Source organism: Oratosquilla oratoria, chromosome 40 (genome assembly GCF_046742065.1).
Source record: "Oratosquilla oratoria isolate Oo_2021 chromosome 40, ASM4674206v1, whole genome shotgun sequence".
In the NCBI taxonomy this organism is placed as follows: domain Eukaryota; kingdom Metazoa; phylum Arthropoda; class Malacostraca; order Stomatopoda; family Squillidae; genus Oratosquilla; species Oratosquilla oratoria.
The window spans coordinates 26494541-26515311 of NC_134816.1; the positions used below are offsets into that span (position 1 = coordinate 26494541).

A 20771-nucleotide genomic window follows, 5' to 3' on the forward strand; every position below is an offset into this window, starting at 1 on the left:
AAAGAAAAGGAGGATAATAAAAAACAGAGAGGAGTGGGAGGGAGTGAAAGATAGAATAGAACTGGGAATGAAAGATAGAATAGTACTAGGAGTGGAGGAGGAATGGGGATGGTTCAAGGAGGGAGTCACACTGTGCAAAGATGGTGTTTGGAACAAGGATGGGAGGAAATAGAAAAAAAGGGTGGCGAGTGGTGGGATGAGGAGGCAAAGAAGGTTGTAGAAGAGAAGTAAGCATTCACAGATTGGTTACAAAATAGGACGAAAGAATCATATGAGAAGTACAAAGAAAAGCAAAGCCTAAGACAAAAGGAAGCAAAGAGGAGAGCAGATGTGAAATGGGGTACGAGTATGACAGAAAATTTTGAAAGTAATAAAAAGATGTTTTGGAAGGAAATTAAGAGGAAGTGGAGGCGAATCAAGTAGAGAAGAAAAGGTAAAAGGTGCAGATGGAGAGATGATAATGGAAGAGAAGGCAGTAAGAGAAAGATGGTCAGTATTTTAGGGAGTAGCTAAATGTGAAGGAGGATAGGGAGGGAAAGATAGTTGCAGTGGAAAGCACTAAGAAAATGACAGTAATGAATGAGGAAAATGGAGGAAAATAAGAAAAGATGAAGTGAAAGCAGTTATTGAAATGATGAGAGTAGGTAAGGCACCTGGGTTAGATGGGTGTCATGGAGAATGTCTAAAAACGGGAGGTACAGTGATGGTGGACTGGCTGGTGAAGTTGTTTAATATTTGTATAAAAGAGGGTAGAGTGCCAGAAGACTGGAGAGTGCCTGTATAGTTCCACTTTACAAGGGAAAAGGGGACAAGTAAGTATAGTAGTTTCAGAGGGATTGGTTTGTTTAGTATAGTTGGGAAGGTTTATGGGAGGGTCTTGATTGAGATGATTAGGAGAGGAACAGAGGGAGTAATTGGTGAGGAACAATGGGTTTAGGACAGGTAGGAGTTGTGTGGATTAGATTATTTTTGTGGTAAGGTAGATACATGCGAAAGCTTTAGGAAAAGATAAGGATGTTTTTTGGGTCTTCATAGATTTGGAAAAGGCTTATGACGGGGTAGACAGGAAGGCACTGTGGGAGGTATTGCAGATATATGGGATAAGAGGAAAGCTGTTATGAGCAGTCAAGAGCTTTTACGATAGTAGTAGAGCCTGTGTTAGAATTAGAAATGGAGAGATTGAATGGTTTGAGGTAAAGGTAGGACTTTGCCAGGGATGTGCCATGTCACCATGGCTGTTCAATTTATATATGGATGGGGTGGAGCAAGAGGTATATGCAAGGGTAATGGGCCAGGGATTGGAGATGGTTAAAGAAAATACAGAAAAGTGGGAAATAAGCCAGTTGTTGTTTGCTGATGACACTTTACTTGTGGCAAGATCAGAGGAGGAATTAAGGAAGTTAGTGACGGGGTTTGGGAAGGTGTGTGAAAGAAGTTGAAAATAAATGTGGGTAAAAGTAAGGTGATGAGATATACAAAGGGAGAGGGTGGCAATAAATTGGAAGTGAGTATTAAGGGAGAGAGACTGGAGGAAGTAGACAGCTTTAGATACTTGGGTGCAAATGTGGTGGGAAAGGGAGGAGTGGAGGTGGAGGTAGAATGTATAGTTTCCCATGTTATGTTTGAAGGAAGGGTGAACACCATGTCATGTCAGAAATTCCTCGTTGGTTATGCTTAAAGAGTTTGCTGGTGGGGTGATTTCTGAAATTTAGTATGTTTAAGCTGGAAGCTGTTCTAGTATTTTGTACCCTCTTTGGTCTGCTGTTTGTGTGTTCAGGCAAATTGGGTACTGTCCATTCATGTCACCTGCTGGTATGTTGTTGGTAAGTTATAAGACCGAAGTTGAAGGGTGATAGCAACAACAAAAACAACAACAATAATAATAATGATATTAGTAACAATAATGACAATGATGATGACTTGGTTCAATTTTTGAATAATGAACTCCACCTCTCCTTGAGGGCTCGGATGATGCTTCTTTATGAAGAACTTTTTAAAACAGGAAAGTAAAGTAGTATTGTATGCCTTTACTATGAACTTGTTAAGCCAGGTAGCCTCCATCTGCCTCCATTCTGATCTCATGCCCAAGTAACAAGGCTCTAAACTACAACACTATTCAATATACCTTCCATGACAGCAAGAAAGACATTCAGAAATCCACGACAAATATATGGAATACATACCATGCTGGAAGCTGTAGGGTTTTTACAGTCAGTTCCACGACAAATACCTGAGTTCTTGTCTCTAAGAACCTCAAACATGTGTGTCAAGTCAAACTCACCTAGAACAGAAAGAGAAATTAATTGATAAATGCTTACCCAGAAACAAATACAGTGCAGTATTTAGCTAAGGGTCCAAAATACATATTTTGTAAACTGAAACATTCTAATTCATAATAGGTGGGTGTTAAATACATGAGGGATCGAGTAGGAAGGGTCGCCAAATAAAGGAAGTGGAGGGGCCTTGCTGTGGATGTGCTGTGTCTTGCTGCATTGCTTCTGACCTGGGCAGTGGGCCAAAGACAGGGATAACCCTTCATGAGGAGCTAAGATAATAGGGAAACAAATGGGAGTGGGATGGGTTGGGGTGGGTGTATACCTTGGTTGGTTACCTCCTTTACAAGAAGGGAGAAGCTTTTGGTGCATACATAGATGAAGACACAATGAAAAAAAAAACAATAGAATTTTGACTTGCCCTATATTGTTATATGCAGCAGTGATGTAGTGATCACACTAAGTGAAAGATGTAAGAAAGATCGGTATACAATGAGCAGCGACCAAAATTATCCCAGGACTGGCTGATAAGACATAAAAAAAAGGGGGGGGGGGACTGACCACTTACAAGAGTGGAGAGAAAAGAATGGTATGACAATATTCTGATCATAATTAATATGAAAAAAAAATGGACAGATAAGATCTTCTGGTGTTGGCTAAAAGACAGAGTCCTTATAAGGTATTACAAAGCACAAATTTCCACAGAAATGCATCAATTTGTATAACAAGTTAAAAGGAAATACAATCTGGCCCAACATCAATGAATGGCCAAGTCTGATATATGGAAGATGTAGCAACAGAACCTCATGAGATATCACTGACCAGCACAATAGTGAAATTATGTGAAATGATTGTGAAAGATTGATGGACCAAATATCTTGAAGAGATGAAGATCAGTTTGGCTTCAGACATCGAAGGTCATGTGTGTTAAACCTTTTAAGCTTTTACTCGAGAGTGACTGATGTGCTCACAGTCGACTTGTATTTACCTAGTTGTATTATACGGGAAGAGAGCGCTCATGGTGACCCGTCTTTGTATCTCTCAGCATCAAGTTTTTTCTTAAAATCTTGAATAGTGTTTGCACACACTGTTTCGTTGTCTAACTTGTTCCAAGTATCTATCACTCTGTGTGGAAGTTGGAGGGCTGAGGGGCAAACTACAAGAATGGGAGAAATATTTTTTGAAGGAAAGATACATGAGGACAGTAGTAAAGGATACAACATCAAGATGGAGAGCAGTAATAAGCAGAGTTCCACAAGGTTACATAAGAATGAAGGAGACTGCAAGAGACCATAAGGCCTACACTAGGCAGCTCCGTATCCATCACCACCTGTCATAATCGTTTCTTGAAACAACTGATACTTTCAGCGCTTACTACATGGTTACTAAGTTTATTCCATTCGTCGACTACCCCATTAGTAAACCAATTCTTGCCTATTTCCTTCTTAAATCTAAATTTGTCCAGTTTATACCCATTACTGCGAATCCTGCCCTGTTGTTTTATTATGATGACCTTGTTTGCATCACCCTTGTTATAACCTTTGATCCACTTGAACACTTCTATTAGATCACCCCGCACTCTGCGTCTTTCCAGAGAGTGTAAGTTAAGGTGCCTAAGCCTCTCTTCGTAAGGTTCAGTGCTTGTACCAATAATGTTACTTGTCTATGTCAATGACATGACGGAAGGAACAACAAGCTATGCCAACAAGTTTGCAGATGATGCGAAAATCATGAGAAGAGTGAAAAATGAAGACAGTAGACTATTGCAAAAAGATCTAGACACTATTTTTGCATGGAACAAAGAATGGCAAATGAAGTTCATTACCAAAAAAAAAAGGCAAAGTACTGGAATTAAGCAATAGTGGCAAAAGACCATCCTTAAACTATTCACTGGGAAGTGCACCCAGTACAAAAGCATAAAAGAGAAAGATTTGGGAGTGATGATAAAGGGCAACCTATCACCTGACAGACATATCAGCAGGATTGTGGGAGAGACATACGAATTACTGCAGAAGATCAAAGTGGTGTTTCACTATGTGGATGAAGAGATAATGAAATAACGTATCAAAACTTTCATCTGTCCAAGACTGGAATGTGCATCAGTTGTATTGTCCCCACAGTGATGGATGTAAGCAAGATTAAGAGAATACAAAGGGCAGAAACCAAACTGGTCCCCAGCCTGGCAGATAAACCATACAAGGAGAGACCAAAAGCACTGGGTCTGCCAACCTTGAAAGATAGAAGAGAAAGAGGTGATATGATTACAGTATTCAGGTCACTAAAAGGGATAGATTGCATTGATAGAGATCTCATGATTAAAGATGGGAGGGCTTTAAGATGCCATGGGAGCAATTTAAGAAAAACCATACATCTAAAGGATGTGAAGAAATAGTTTTCCGTATGTGTATAAATACTCGGAATTGCTTAGGAAGTGATATAGCCCAAACTCAAACAAGACACAACTTTAAATCCAAGTATGATAATTTGAAATCAAAGATATTGATTAAGTTGGAACTGTACATGAATTTGAGGCTAGGTATGTTAACCAATCAGAAAGTAGATGACCCAACGAGCATCGTAGTAGTATACTATACTACAATAAGTTAAATATGTACATATACTGTATATGTATACATATTCCCAACTTTAAACTACATCAAGATTTGGTGCACTTGACAAAGCTTCCATTTCAAAATTAAAACTACTAATCATTTTAAAGAGTGAAGTTATACCAACATAACATATTTCACAGTGTATTTCCTTCCATTCCTTCCAATATACTACCCAACAAAAACAGTCACCATTACCAAGGGAGGCAAGATTCATTAATAAGGTCACCCCATGTATCACAATCTTCTTAACATAGCCTATTTGCCAGATAACATGAGTAAGGTCTTTGTATTTGCGGTTTCTGGTATACCAAACAATATACATCGATTTTTTTTTTTTTTTTATAAACCTTAAAAAAATTCTCAAAGCTTTCTCCTTCAAAAATCAAGAAGGTATTTCTTCACAGTTAAGAGTAACCAGTTACTCAGGGGGCCTGTCCTTAGGTGAACAACTTTATTCTCATTCATCATTTCAAAGCGGTTAATGCATGACACCTGACTGAAGAAGTAGCTAACAGCACAGGTACTTCAGTCAGAGATGCACAGCTGAATGTAATCTACAAATCAAGCTTCTGGGTTTAAAGCTTCATTTCAAACTAATATTAAGCAAAATGTGTAGAATGCCACTACCTGGGATCCGGTTGTGCAATAACCGCCACCCGTCATACAAATCCCAGACATCTTATTTCTTAAAACTTGGAACATGGAGCGCTGATCAAAAGAACCTGGCATGAGAAACAGGAGCAATTATAATATACCTTTGCAGACCTCAATAAGTTGAACATAAAAGCATGCCTGTACAAAAACATGCCTTACAGTGGTTGTGGTGTTTGAAATATTGTCTGCATGTTATATTCAGTCAATATTGTGGGGATTTTAATGATGATGATCATCATCACTACAGATGAGGTCATTTAGAATTTTTTTTACAATGAGGTTGTGGTGGTGGTGTCTGAAATATTGACAGCATGTTCTATTCAGTCAATATTGTGAGAATAATCTCCAATGGAAAAATAATGCTGATCAATCAACTACTAAGCCTCCATTCTGCAAATTGCTCCTGTACTACCTATATGACTCACCTGACTGTAAAATTGTTACAAAGGTTCAAATCACTAGTTACTGCAAATGAAATATTGTGGAAGTGGTGGTATTGGTGGGGTATGGTGGGAGAATGCCACCATACATATCATAGAAGGTGGCTAACTGGGATAGTAAGGGGACTGGGAATCTCACATTCTACAAAATGTCAAGACAAAAGGACAAAAGGGAAGACCTAAACCAGAATCCTATAGTAACTGGTCATCTGAATGCATGAGAGCAGACAGACAGGTAGCATGTCTATGAAAAGAAAAATGGATATGTTGGTGTTGAGTGACAATTAACTGAAAGGGAAAGGCAAGTTTGAGATAGGTGTCAGTAGTGCCTTGTAGTATTGCCCTCAATTTGAGCAAAGTGGTGAGGGAGACTGTATGACCATTTATCCCTGAGGTGTGAGATGGAAGGGGTGTCAAATGGGTTTTGATGTGCAACGGAGTGGGAATGTGTTTTGACATGGCCATCCCCCAACAAGGATGAAAGGGCCTTTGGTAAACAAATAAACAAAAAACAAACAAACAAACATGTAAAGATGGCAGTTACATTCAGTTTTCATAAATGAAGGTCAAACTTCATTCTATACAGACATGCTTTCATGTTCAACCATTGGATTGTCATAATATTTATGAATTTAGTTTAAACTAATGCCAGACATCGTTCAGCTGAAGGAGGTCAAAGAGTCTTGTGATTAACCTCCTAAGAACTACTGTTGCACTGAGTCTTAGTCTGGCCAATGCCTGACAATTCCACTCACTGGAGAAACCTCCAATTTCCTGACATGTCCCAATCTTCAAAGCCTATTTCTATGCTTAAGACATATTCTTACCTTTTATAGACATGTACTTAGCTTTACATTTCCTTATCTTTCCAGACCTTTGCCTTACACACATCCTTATCTTTACAAGAGAATTAGTATGATCTGTGAAAGAAATAATCACAAGTGCACGTCCACTTGAAGGGATGTTGCTAGTGGGTCCCGCAATGTTCAGTGATAGCACCAGTGGTATTCTTGTTATATGTTAATGATATGGTGGGTGGAACAATCAGTTACACCAATTCATTTGCTGGCAATGATCATGAGAAGAGTGAAGGACATTAACAATTGCTGGTTGTTACTGGATGATCTGAAGAAGATATAGGAATGGTGCCAGAGGTGTAAAATTGATATCCATGTGATGAAATGGATAATATTGAAAATGAGTAATAGTAACACTAGACTCACTTGTCTATAGAATGGGATTAATGCATTTACAAAAGCAACAGATGATTAGGACCTGGAAGCAATGGTTATGGAAAATTTGTCACCAGAAAAACAGGACCACAATAGATTAATAACCCACTGAAGAACACTGTGTTCCACTACATGGATGAATAAGATATAAATTTATTTAAAACTATTGAAAACCTGATTTACCCCCTAACTTCCCTTCACACCCACTTATCAACTCTGAACCCCTGCCTAACACTCTTGCGTTTACCTCTCTCACCACCCATCCAGACACACACTGAACCATGAAACTTCAAAAACATTTACGAAACCGGGACAGACATTACAATTAGGTAAATACACAGGTAAGGTGAAGCCTGAGGAAATGTCAATTTCGACTGAAACAATGAACATTTTCAATTTGTTTTCAGCAAACATTTTTTTTTTACGGAAGGTACATACATACAAATACCAAAGGCTTTTTCCCCCTTACACGTGGGGGTAGCCAAAAAGAAAAAGGCATAGAAATCACTCCCACCCATTTCATATCCCATATATTCCACTCCCCTCTACCCTCCTCCCTCCCTTCTATCTTGGCACCTCCTGGATGATGGGTCATCCCTGCATCCTGTCCACTGCCCTAGGTCAGAAGCAGTGTCACAAGACACAGCACATCCAGAGCAAGGCTGCTTCATAAATTCGGCGACCCCACCTCTCCATCCCCTCATGCAGAAAAGGAGAAGACGGGGAGAAATCCCTTCGGGGTGCGTCAAACTTTTTCTCATACATACTTCCTCACCCCCCATCCCCCACCCACTCCCCCTCATGCATCCCAGCCTCATCTATACACAACCCTTCTCCATTCACCCCTATCTTCTGTCCTCTTCCGTCCTTCCTCTACAGACATTCCTCTCTTTTGTAAAGCCCCTTTCACCTCATCCATCCATCTCATCCTAGGACACCCCCTCATATTCACTCCTTCCACCTCCGCCTTCCACACTTCTTTTACTAATCTTTCTTCACTTATTCTTTCCATGTGTCCAAACCATCCTAATACTCTTTCATCAACCCTATCTCCCAGCTCCCTTTCCACCCCTGTTCTCCTCCTCACCTCCTCATTTCTCACTCTATCCAGCCTAGTAACCCCTATCATACATCTCAGACATTTCATCTCAAACACATTCAAACTCCCTCTCTCTTCCTCTCTCATGTTCCATGCTTCTGCCCCGTACAATGCTGTTGGCACAATTACTCCTTCATATAACCTCCTCTTAGCATCCATCCCCAGATGTCTATTTCTCATTACACTTTTTAATCCACCAAGGCATTTACTCACTTCTCTCAGTCTATGAGATGTAAAAGGGGAGAGAGTGACAGTAGACTGGAAGTGAGCATTAAGGGTGAGAAACTGGAGGAAGTGGATAGTTTTAGATACTTGGGTGCGAGTGTGACAGGAATGGGAGGAGTGGGGGTGGAGGTAGAATGTAGATTGAGAGAAGCGAGTAAATGCCTTGGTGGACGGAAGGTACAAGCTATAATATTTGCAAACAATACAAATATTGTGAGAATTGTGTGGGATGAGAGCTGTAAGTCGTTGCAACAAGATTTAGACATGAATGTCTGGAGCCAAGAGAGGAAAATTAATTTCAATATCAGAAAATGCAAAATATTGGCAAGCAGAAGAGAAAGATCTGGACATGTTGATAAAGGATAACCAATCACCTGACACATGTATCACGAGGTGGAAAAGACATATGGAATCATCAAGAACATAAAGGGGAATTGTCACTACACAGATAAACAGATAATATATAATGTGTGTATATGTGTATTTACTTAATTGTAGTTTACATGAAAGGAGCAGCACTTAATGGGTCCCATCTCCTATTCTCTAATTTTCTAATAAGCCTAGACTCAAATTCTTGTACAGTTCCAACTTAACCTATACCTTTCATTTCCAATTATCCTATTTGGATCTGAACTCATGTATTGTTTGAGCTTGGGCTATATCACCTAAGCTATTCCACATATGCATCGGTATGGAAAACTGGATTTCTTCACATCCTTTTGACATATAAGGTCTTTCTTAATTTACTTCCATGACCTCTTAAAATCCTCCCATCTTTAATCTGATCTCTTCTATCAATGCTGAATACTGTAATGATGTCACCTATTTCTTTTCGATCTTTCAAAGTTGGAGACCCAGTACTTTTAGTCTTTCCTCATATGTTTTATCTGCCAGGCTGGGGACCAGTCTGGTGTGTGTTTTTTCCTAGTTGTACTATATGGGAAGGGGAGCTATGCTCCTGGTGTCCCGTCTTTGTATCTCACAACATCTATTCATGTATGGTGTTTGCACACACTATTGTTTCATCCAATTTGTTCCAGACATCCACCACTCTGTGTGAAATTATTATTTTCTTTTTCAGATCTCTCCTATAATTCCTTTTCGAGTCTCTTTTCACGTCCCCTTGTTGTATTTACCTAGTTGTATTTTACAGGAAGAGCACTATGCTCGTGAGTGTGTATTTACCTAGTTGCATTTTACTGGAGGGGGAGCTACACTCGTGGTGTCCTGCCTTTGTATCTTGCAGTGCCTAGTTTGCTCTTAAATTCATGAATGGTTTTTGCACACACTATTTTTTCATCCAGTTTGTTCCAAGTGTCCACCAATCTATGTGGAAAACTGTTTTTCTTCAGATCTCTTCTATAACTATGTTTTTTTATTTTCTTTCCATGTCCTCTTGTGTTTCTCTTGTCCCAAGTCCTCTCAAGTATTTCTGTGGCCATTCTTGATTCTGTAGATGGTCAGTAGGTTACCTCTCTCTCTTCTTTGCTCCAGAGTCGGTAACTCCAGTTTAGCCAGTCTCTCCTCATATGATAAGTTTTCAAGTGAAGGTGCCATTTTTGTGGCTGCTCTCTGGATTCTTTCTATTTTCTTTATATTCTTTTTGGTACTGGGTGACCACAATGTTGCCGCATATTCTAGTCTAGGCCTTATCAGTGTGACCCAATATTTTTTAAATGATTTCTTCATCCAAATATGTAAATGCCACTTTTATTGACCTTAGCAAGTTATAGGATTCTCTGACAATTTTATCTGTTTATCATAGGACAAGTCATATGAGATAATTACACCCAAATCTTTTTCAGATCCCAGTTTCTTCATCTCCTTAGTTCCAATTTTACATCGTCTTTATATTCTATTTTTACTTTTTCCAAACTCCATTATGTTACACTTAATGTCGAAGTCCACTTCCCATTTCTGACTCCAGTTCCATACCTTATTCAGGTCTTCCTGCAGTGCTTCAGTCCTTATCAGTTTCTACTTTCCTTAACCACTTCAATACGGGACTTAAATCTCGCGGGCAGCAGCCAATGCCAGCCGTACGACGTAACGAAATAATATTCGCATCATAAAATATAGTCGCCGCTTATATCGATCGTTCTCTCTTTCACCCGCGAATTTTGAAAACCACAGAGAATGGGATTAAGGGCGCATTTGGGAGAATGTAAAAACACAGGGGCGACTACAATAAATATAATCAAGACGCCGATATGGCAGCGTCGCGAATCCACTTGCTCCTCATGACGCCTACGTGTGCGGCACCGTATGGAAGGGGTTAACAATTTAGTGTTGTCTGCAAAGAAACTCATGTAACATTGCACATCATCATCCATGTCATTCACATAAATAGCAAACATTATTGGAGCCAATACAAATCCTTGCAGAACTCCACTTATCACCTCTTTCCAACCTGAATATTTTTCTCTGAGTACTACTCTCATCTTTCTACCTATCATGAAGTCCTCCATCCATTTTAGTAGGTTCCCTTGTATCCCTCCTATATGTTCCATTTTTTAAAATGATTTTTTGTGTGGTACCTTGTCGAAAGCTTTTTGCAAGTCCAGGAAGGCAGAATCAGCCTATCCATTCCTTTCTTGTACTATGTCTATTAATCTTGTGTAAAAACATATTAAGTTTGTGGTACATGATCTTCCTTGTCTAAACCCAAATTGTCTTGGGTTTATTATATTATTTTCTTCCAGGTATTTTACCCATCTATTCTTGATTATTTTCTTGCATATTTTGGCTATAGTGCTTGTTAATGAGACCGGTCTATAGTTATTGGGTCTTCCTTGTTTCCTCCTTTATATATTGGTACAATGTTAGCATTTTTCCAGTCTTTTGGTATTTTTCCTTCTTTAAGTGAACAACTCATTATGTTATGTATTTTGTCCATTAGTTCTTCCTTGCATTCTATTAGAATCCAATTTGCAATTCCATCCGGGCCATGTGATTTCCTGACATCAAGGTTTGATAGATATTCCATTATTTCTTTTTGTGTTATTATCTTGTGTGTGTGTATTCACCTAGTTGTATTATACAGGAAGAGAGCTATGCTTGTAGTGACCCATCTTTGTATCTTTCAGCATCAAGTTTATTCTTAAAATCTTGTATAGTTTTTGCACTCACTGGTTCCTCATCCAATTTATTCCAGATATCCACCACTCTGTGTGGGAAACTATTCTTTTTCAGATCTCTTCTCTAACTATCCTTTTTGAGTTTCTTTTCATGTCTTTTCTTTTATCCCACTTTAATAAATCATATTTATCAATGACTTCCATCCCTTTCATAATTCTGTAGATGATCAGTAGATCTCCTCTTTCTCTTCTTTGTTCCAGGGTTGGTAGTTTGAGTTTGGACAATCTTTGTTCGTATGTCAATTTGGAGTGTTGGTGCCATCTTTGTTGTTGCTCTTTGAAATTTTTCTATTTTTTTTATATTCTTTTTAGTACTGGGGTGTCCATTGTGTTGCAGCATACTCCAATCTTGGTCTTATCAATGTAACTAATGTGTATTTACCTAGTTCCTAGTTGTATTTTATGGGAAGAGAGCAATGCTTGTAGTGCCCATCTTTGTATCTTTCAGCATCAAGTTTGTTCTTAAATTCTTGTATAGCTTTTGCACTCACCGTTTCCTCATCCAATTTATTCCAGATATCCACCACTGGGACTCCACTTATCATTTCTTCCCAGGTCGAGTTCTTGTCTCTAAGTACCATCTTCATTTTTCTCCTGCTCAAGAAATCATCCATACATTCCAATAACTTTCCTTGTACTCCATTTATTATTTCAATTTTTCTTAGGTTTTTGTGTGGTACTTTATCAAATGCTTTTTGTAGATCTAAAAAGGCACAATCTGCCCATCTGTCCCTTTCTTACATTATTTCTATTAGCCTCAAGTAAAAGCAAATCAAGTTTGTGGCACATGATTTTCCACATCTAAATCCAAATTGTTTTGGATTTAGTATATTATTCTAAATGTTTAATTTACTTTTGATAACTTTTTCACATATGTTTGTTATTGTATGTGTAAGGGAGACTGGTCTATAGTTTGTTGGATTTTCCTTGTCCCCTCCTTTGTATATTGGTACAATATTTGCATTTTTCCAATCTTGTGATACTTTTCCTTCTTTGAATGAGAAATCAATTATCTTGTGTATTTTGCCCATTAGTTCATCTATACATTCTTTTAATATCAAATTTGCAATTCCATCTGGCCCATGTGATTTTCTGATGTCAAGGTTTTTTACTTGGTCCCTTTTTTCCTTCTGTGTCACAGTGCTTTCAATTAAGAATACAGATTTAAAATGTTTGCTCATAATTTCAACAATTTCTACATCATCTACATATTCATTATTCCCTTGACGCAGTTTCACTATTTCATGTTTATCTTTTAGTTTGTCATTCACATACCTGTAGAATAGTTTTGGTTAGTCCTTGCATTTTTCTATTATGTCCTTTTCATAGTTTCTCTTTTCTTCCCTGCATATTTTTACATATTCATTAGTTTGATGTATATTTGCCACTTGCTGTTTTTTGTTTTTGTTTTTTTTCCATCTTTTCCAGGCTTTGTCTCTTCTATCTTTAGCCTCTACATTTTTTGTTGTACCAGCACTTTATATACACCCATTCTTGTTTCTTCTTTGATACATATTCGTCTATTCCCTAATTATAATTTTCTTTTAATATGTTCCATTTCTCTTCCATCTTTGTTTCTTCATTTAAGAAGTTTTCCCAGTTTGCATTTTGTAAGAATTTTCTGAGTTTCTCAAAATCTGTTTTGTTGTACATTAGTCTTCCTTTTCTGTTTCTCATTTCTTCTCAAATCAATTTGTTCTTTTAGTTTGAACTCTATTAGTATGTGGTCACTCTTCCCAACTGGTGTCTTGTATTCCATTTTATCCACGATTTCAGGCTCTGATGTAAATATTAAATCTAGTCTCAAAATTTTTTCATTCTTTCTATACCTGGTATTTTCCTTTACCTATTGAGTCAATGTGTATTCAATGGTCATATCCAGTAGGATATTTCTCCAAAGGTCTTCTCCACCTTTCACAGTCACTTCTTCACAACATATTTCTTTGGAGTTAAAGTCACCCATATGTTTCCTCCTTTCAGTAATTCAATTAATGTATTCTTTGTATCTTCCAACATTTTGGAATGATCACTATTTGTCCAAGACTATGTTTTTAGGGGCACATATATATACAAATTTTCTCCTTTTCATGCCATTGGTTTCAACTTTAATCATAACCAATTCCACATTATTTTTTCCCTCTGTTAGCTTTGTCACATTTGAGCCTTCTTAGTCAAAAACATGACTCCTCCACCCTGTTTCTCCTTGCTATTTTTTGCCCAATGGTTGTAATGACCTTGTCCCACAGTATATGATGGTAGTGGACCTTTTAATTTTGTCTTTTTTGCCTCCACAACTCCCATTATATCTGGTTTCTCTTCTGACAGATAGTTGTTTAATTCATTTTGTCCTGAAATGTATAGTGTGTGTGTGTGTGTGTATTGACCTAGTTGTATTTACCTAGTTGTATCTCGGGAAGGTGAGCTATGCTCGTGGTGTCCTGTCTTTGTATCTTGCAGTGTCTAGTTTGCTCTTAAATTCGTGTGTGGTTTTTGCACACACTATTGTTTTGTCCAGTTTGTTCCAGATGTCTACCACTCTGTGTGGATTTTTTTTTTCCAGGTCCTTCCTATAACTATCCTTTTTTTTTTTTTTTTTTTTTTTTTTCTTATCCCAATTTAGGAAGTTGTCTATAAAGGACTTCTGTGCCTTTCACGATTCTGTAGATGGTCAGTATGTTCCTTCTTTCTCTTCTTTGTTCCAAAGTTGGTAATTTCAATTTAGCCATTCTCTCCTCATATGGTTTGAAAGCACTGGGGCCATTTTCGTGGTTACTATCTGGATTCTTTCAGTTTTCTTTATATTCTTTTTGGTACTGGGTGACCATAGTGTTGCAGCATACTCTAGTCTAGGCCTTATTAGTATGACTAATGTTTTTTTAATCATGTCATTAACCCCTTCCATATGGTGCCGCATACGTAGGCGGCATGAGGAGCAAGTGGATATGCGAGTCTGCCATATCGGCGTCTTGATTATATTTATTGTAGTTGCCCCTGCGTAATGACATACTCTCTAAACTGTCTTCATCACATTTTCTATGGTTATCAAAATTCACGGGTGAAAGAGAGAACGATCGATATAAGCGGTGACTACATTTTATGATGTGAGTATTATTACGACACATCGTACGTCTGGCAGATAATGCTGCCCGCGAGATTTTGGCCCGTACTGAAGAGGTTAACATGGACAAGAAACAATATTAGTGCAAACATTGAACCTTGTGGAACTCTGCTCGTTACTGCTCTAGATCTTGACATCATATCCTTTAGTATTGTCCTCACATATCTTCTCTTAAAAAAATCTTTCATCCATTCTTGTAATTTGCCTCTCAGCCCTCCAATTTCCATGTAAGTCGACTGAGAGATAATTTATCAAATGCTTTCTCTAGGTCAAGGTAGACACAGTCTATCCACCCCTCTCTCTCTTGCAGCACATCAATCACTCTTGAGTAAAAGCTTAAAAGGTTTGACATGCATGACCTTCCAGATCTGAAGCCAAACTGAGTGTCTGTCAGAATGTTCATCTTTTAAAGATATTTGGTCCATCGATGTTTCACATAATTTCACTATTGTGCTGGATAGTGATATTGGCCAATAATTTTGTGGTGTTTCCTTGTTTCCACCTTTGTGAATTGGCACCACATTTGCCCATTTCCAATCAAGTGGCACAATGCCTTCTTTCACTGAACATGTAATAAGGCTGTGGATGTCCACTACTTGTTCCCTACATTCTTTATGTATCTAGTTTAGATCCTGTCAGGTCCTGAGTAATGATCACAGGAGATTGAGCACTTCCGTCACTTCTACATTTATATCTGCTAAACCTGTTTTTTCCTCCCTTTGCTTTTCTCCAAAACATTGCACTTTTGTGAAGAATGATTGGAAACCTTCATTCGTTGTATCTGCCTGAGCTGAGGCCTCTTCAAAGACCTCACCATCTACTATTAACTTTGAAGATTCCTTCCATATGTCTCAATTTACTATTTATGAGCCTGTAAAACCGTTTTGGTTCATCTTTGCATTTTTCTATTACACCTCTTTCAAAATTGTTTTCTTCCTGTGTATTCTAGTATAATCATTCCTAGCTAGTGTGTGTGTGTGTGTATATAATATGTATATATATGTATACACACACACACATATACTAAAGGCCTTTTCTGCCTTTTGAGGGAGGTAGCCAAAGTCAAAAGGCATAATTCCACTCGCACCCATTTCATCCCCACCCATTCCACCTCCATTCACCACCCCTCCCTCCCTCCCTCTCTCTCATCATGGGTTCTCTTTGATGATGGGTCATCCCTGCATCTCACCCATCACTCTGGGCCAGAAGCATTGCAGCAAGACACAGCACATCCACAGCAAGGCTACTTCATTTAATTGGTGACCTCCCCCTCATGTAGTAACTCCCTATCCCCCACCCACTCCCTCCCATGAATCACAGTATCATCCATACACAGCCATTCTCCATTCACCCCTATCTTCTGTCTTCTCCCTTCCTTCCTTAACAGACTTCCCCTTGCTCAATGCCCCTTTTACCCCATCCATCCATCTCATCCTCAGTCATCCCCTCACATTCACTCCATCCACCTCTGCCTTCCACACTTCTTTTACTAATCTTTCTACACTCATTCTTTTAATGTGTACAAATCATCCCAATATTCTTTCATCAATCCCAATTATCCATCTCCCTTTTTACTCCCACTCTACTCCTCACCTCTGTGTTTCTCACTCTATCCAACCTTGTAACCCCTGTGATACTTCTCAGACATTTCATCTCAAAACACATTTAAACTCTTCCTCTCTTATGTTCAATGTCTCTGTATCATACAGTGCTGTTGGCACAATCACCCCTTCTAACAATCTCCTCTTAGTGTCCATTCCCAAATGCCCATTTCTCATTACACTTTTTAATCCTCCAGGGCACTTACCTGCTTTTCTCAATCTACAACCTACCTCCACCTCAATTCCTCCCTTTCCCGCCACATGTGACCCCAAGTATCTAAAGCTATCCACTTCCTCCAGCCTCTCTCCTTTAACACTCACTTCCAAATTGCTGCCATCCTCTCCCCTTGTACATCTCAGCACATTACTTCTACCCACATTTACCTTCAACTATCTCCTCTCACACACCTTCCCAAACTCTGTCACTAACTTCCTTAATCCCCGTCTGATCCTGCTACTAGCGCAGTGTCGTCAGCAAATAACAATTGGCTTACCTTCCACTTTTCTCCATTTTCTTTAACCAGCTCCAATTCTCTGCCCATTACCCTTACATTTACCTCCTGCACCACCCCATTAAACAGCCATGGCAACATGACACATCTCTGGGGATATATATATATATATATATATATATATATATATATATATATATATATATATATATATATATATATATATATATATATATATATATATATATATACATACATACATACAGGGCCCCAACATGGGTAAGTGCCGCCCTGGGACAAATCGAAAAGTGCCACACCACCACCTTCCACATCTGATGGTCACTAGCACGATTCATATGTAACATTCATCCACAAAACATTTATATACACAACTCATGATAAATAAACCATGTATTAAAAGTACATTAGGGGGAATTTGTTTGACCTTCTTTTCACTAAAAGTGCCGCCCCCCAAAAAAAACATGCAGCCCCAGGGCATTGCCCCACCTGCCCCTTCCCTTGTCAGGGCCCTGTATGTATATATATATATATATATATATATATATATATATATATATATATATATATATATATATATATATATATATATATATATATATATATTTATATTTCCAGGACTTGTCAAAAGTATGAGGCGCATACCCCTTGCAGCTGCATATTTATGACAGAAATAGGAAAGCATTTTCTGAGATGAAATTATGTAGACTGCATATATCTGGCAACCCAATGCTGTCACACTGGACCAACAGAGTGGAGCATGAGTGAGAACCCAGGTAATCACTCCCACACTGCCAGAGGAAGAGTATTTGCAGGTAACCCCTTATTTTGGGACCTTGCCTTTTTTTTCACACTGGTTTTCTTCATTTCACCTAGGGTCTGTATCATTACCAAGGTCCCTACAAAGGAATTAATTAAAGATATAACTGCCCAAGTCACTGGACTAAAGAAGGCAGGCCATGCATGAAACTAAAGAAATCAGTGAAATGTTGAAGGTGACCAAGTCCAAATTCAAGAGATACATAGTGTGATTTTGGGAGGAGGGATGGCTGGAGGTACCATCCCAGAAAACTAGGATAGGGTGTCCTAAGACTTCTCCAAGGGTTTTGAACATCATAGAATGTTCTTTAAGAGTCAAATCCACTAACAAAAGCAAAATCTCTGAGGGAAAAGTCTTTTTTGGACCCCCTGCACCAGGTTAATGGGTTGGTATCTCAGTAATAGGATCAATCTTTGCATAGTTTAAATGGGAATAAGTAAATGGGATGCTGGCGATCAGAATGAGGTGAGAATACTTTGTGAGTAACAACTGGTTTGGATGGAAGGAGATTGTGAAAAATAATTTTTTGTAAGGATGTACATACACACATACATATACCAAAGGATTTTTCCCCCCTTACACAGGGGATAGCCAAAAAGAAAAAGGCATAGAAACCACTCCCACCCATTTCATTTCCTATATATTCCAGGGAAAGAAACTAACATTACAAAGAAAAAGTTTACCAATGGCTATACCAGCACACAAGAGACTTGTGAACATCAAACATCAGGCAGGCAAATGATGAACACATGGGGGAAATAGTTGTCTTCAGACACTTAATTCTATATCAATCTATACATGAAGGACTTCTTTTCCCTTACAAGGAAGGTTGCTAAGTCAAAGTCATGCAGTCATTCCACTCCCATCCACCACCCTATCAGCTGTCCAAGAAAAAAAAAAACATGTTTGAGAAAAGCAACAATGGAAGAATATACCCATAACAAAAAGAAAAGAGTCTCCTACATTTTATCTGGCCACAATCTTGCTTATGTTTTGAAGAAGTTGTTACAAGAGTTGGTAGTATATTAGGATTTTTACTGTTATTTTCGAGTGTCTTCTAAGAAGATACTTGAAAATAACAATAAAAAATCCTAATGGAGAGCTTGTGACCAAGTAAAGTGTAGATGACACTTTTCTTCTTGTTATAGATATATACTTTTTCCATTCTTGCTTTTCTCAAAAACATTTTTCTTGGACAGCTGACAGACTTTCTACCCATCTTCTCGCATGAAAAATACATACATAGAGTACATATACCAAGGCTTTTTCCCCCTTACAAGGGAGGTAGCCAAAAAGGAAAAGGCATAAAATCATTTCCACCCATTCCATCCCTGAATACACTCCACACCCCTCCACCCTCCCTCTCATCTTAGCACCTCCTGGATGACGGGTCATCCCTGCACCTTGTCCACTGCCCTGGGTCAGAAGCAGTGTCGCAAGACACAGCACATCCACAGCAAGGCCGCTTCATGAAAAATAAGACATGAAAAATAAGACATAAAAAATCATACACCCATGACATATGTAGCAATGTTTCTTATTCTTTGCAATAAGATGTCACTAGGCAGAGGTAGAAGGAGTGAACTTGAGAGGAAAACCATGGATGAGATGGATGGATGGGGTGATAGGAGCAGTGAACATAAGGGGAACATCTGTTGAGCAAAGGAGGGAGAAGGCAGGAGAAAGGGGTGAGTGGAGAATGGTTGTATAGAGATGATACTGTGATACAAGGAAGGGGGTGGGGAGTGGTTATGAATGATATTTTGATGCAGTCTGAAGAAATTTCTCCGTCTTCTTTTTTCTGCATGCTGAGGATATACTGTGTCTTGCTGCATTGCTTCTGACCCAGGGCAGTGGGCGGGATACAGGGATTACCCGTCATCCACGAGAAGTTAAGATGAGAGGGAGGAAAGGGTGGTGGATGACAGTAAAGTGGGAGGGAATGGGTGCTTGCCTTTTGATTTGGCTATCTCCCTTGTAAGGGGGAAAAAGCCCTTGGTATATAGATACATAGACAGAAGACTTCACTGCTGGGTGTGGCGTGTGCATTCCATATTACAAGGTGTGATCATATTAGAATGCTTTGTGTGTCATTATTTATATAAATTTATTTGATTCTTTATTATGCAGAAGAAAAAAAAAGGGGGGGGGGAGGAATGACCCAAGATCATATCAACAATTGATCTGTCATGGACATCCAAAACAAAAGGTATGCCAACACACAAAATATACAAATAAAAAAATAAAACAGGGTGGGAAAAAATAATAGTAAGTAATTATATAAAAATAAATAATCATGTATACTTACAATCCTCAGATAGACTGGTAAGGAGTTTCTCTCCTCTTTCTTTTCGGAAATCTGAAACTGCGGAGTCACCATAGACTTCAGCAAAGTTGAAGTCAGAGGTGCCATCCCACCATCCTTCAGACTGGGCCTTCTCTTTCATTCCATCGCTCATCTTGTCAATTTTGGTGCCAATGCTCAGTGCATTGCTAATGTTTCGACATCCATCTGAAAAAAGCACGGCACCACATCCCTCTCAAACTTAACAATAAAAACTGATGTTGCATAAAAATCTACACAGAATCAGCTTAAATTGACATAGTTGAATGTTAGAATGTATACTTGAACTTGTTCCATTTCAATAATAAACACTATATATCCATATATACCATTCATCAAATCTTTGGGAAATACAAGACAATAAAACAGTTCTATCAGGTTGTTCTATCCTGAATCCCATATTCCTACTTCTATAACCCCATCCTATTAAAAATTCAAGGATTACAAATGTCTTGTCAGCAAATGCCGACAGGAGACCAAAATGTTTGATCCATATCTAGTCCTCGCTTCGCTGCGATGCGAAGCGAAAAAAAAAAAAAATCATATTTTTCTGGTGTTTAAAATCAAACAATGTTTTATAACAATTAAAATACATAAATAAATGTATTGGTATAGTTGAATGGGTTAAAAATTGTGTTGCGCCAGGGTTCCCAATGTTTAAAAAAGTAGATATTCCACTATATGATTCATCAGTCTTGGATCATGTACTGGACTTGTGATCAACAGCTATTATCCTCCTGGATGAG

General features: G+C 38.5%; 1 protein-coding gene across 2 annotated transcripts in view; it reads right to left on the bottom strand.

Moving 5' to 3' along the window:
- Positions 1–20771, bottom strand: part of LOC143020716 (secernin-2) — a 33296-nt gene that overhangs the window by 5098 nt on the left and 7427 nt on the right. The window contains exons 5-6 of one of the 2 annotated variants that reach the window (XM_076177402.1): positions 19990–20193; positions 2184–2281 (exon numbers count right to left, since the gene is read on the bottom strand). In XM_076177402.1, the coding sequence (XP_076033517.1) occupies positions 2184–2281; positions 19990–20193 (302 nt within the window). Of the gene's footprint in view, positions 1–2183; positions 2282–5512; positions 5608–19989; positions 20194–20771 lie in introns of both variants that reach the window. The other variant, XM_076177403.1, reaches the window with a different exon arrangement.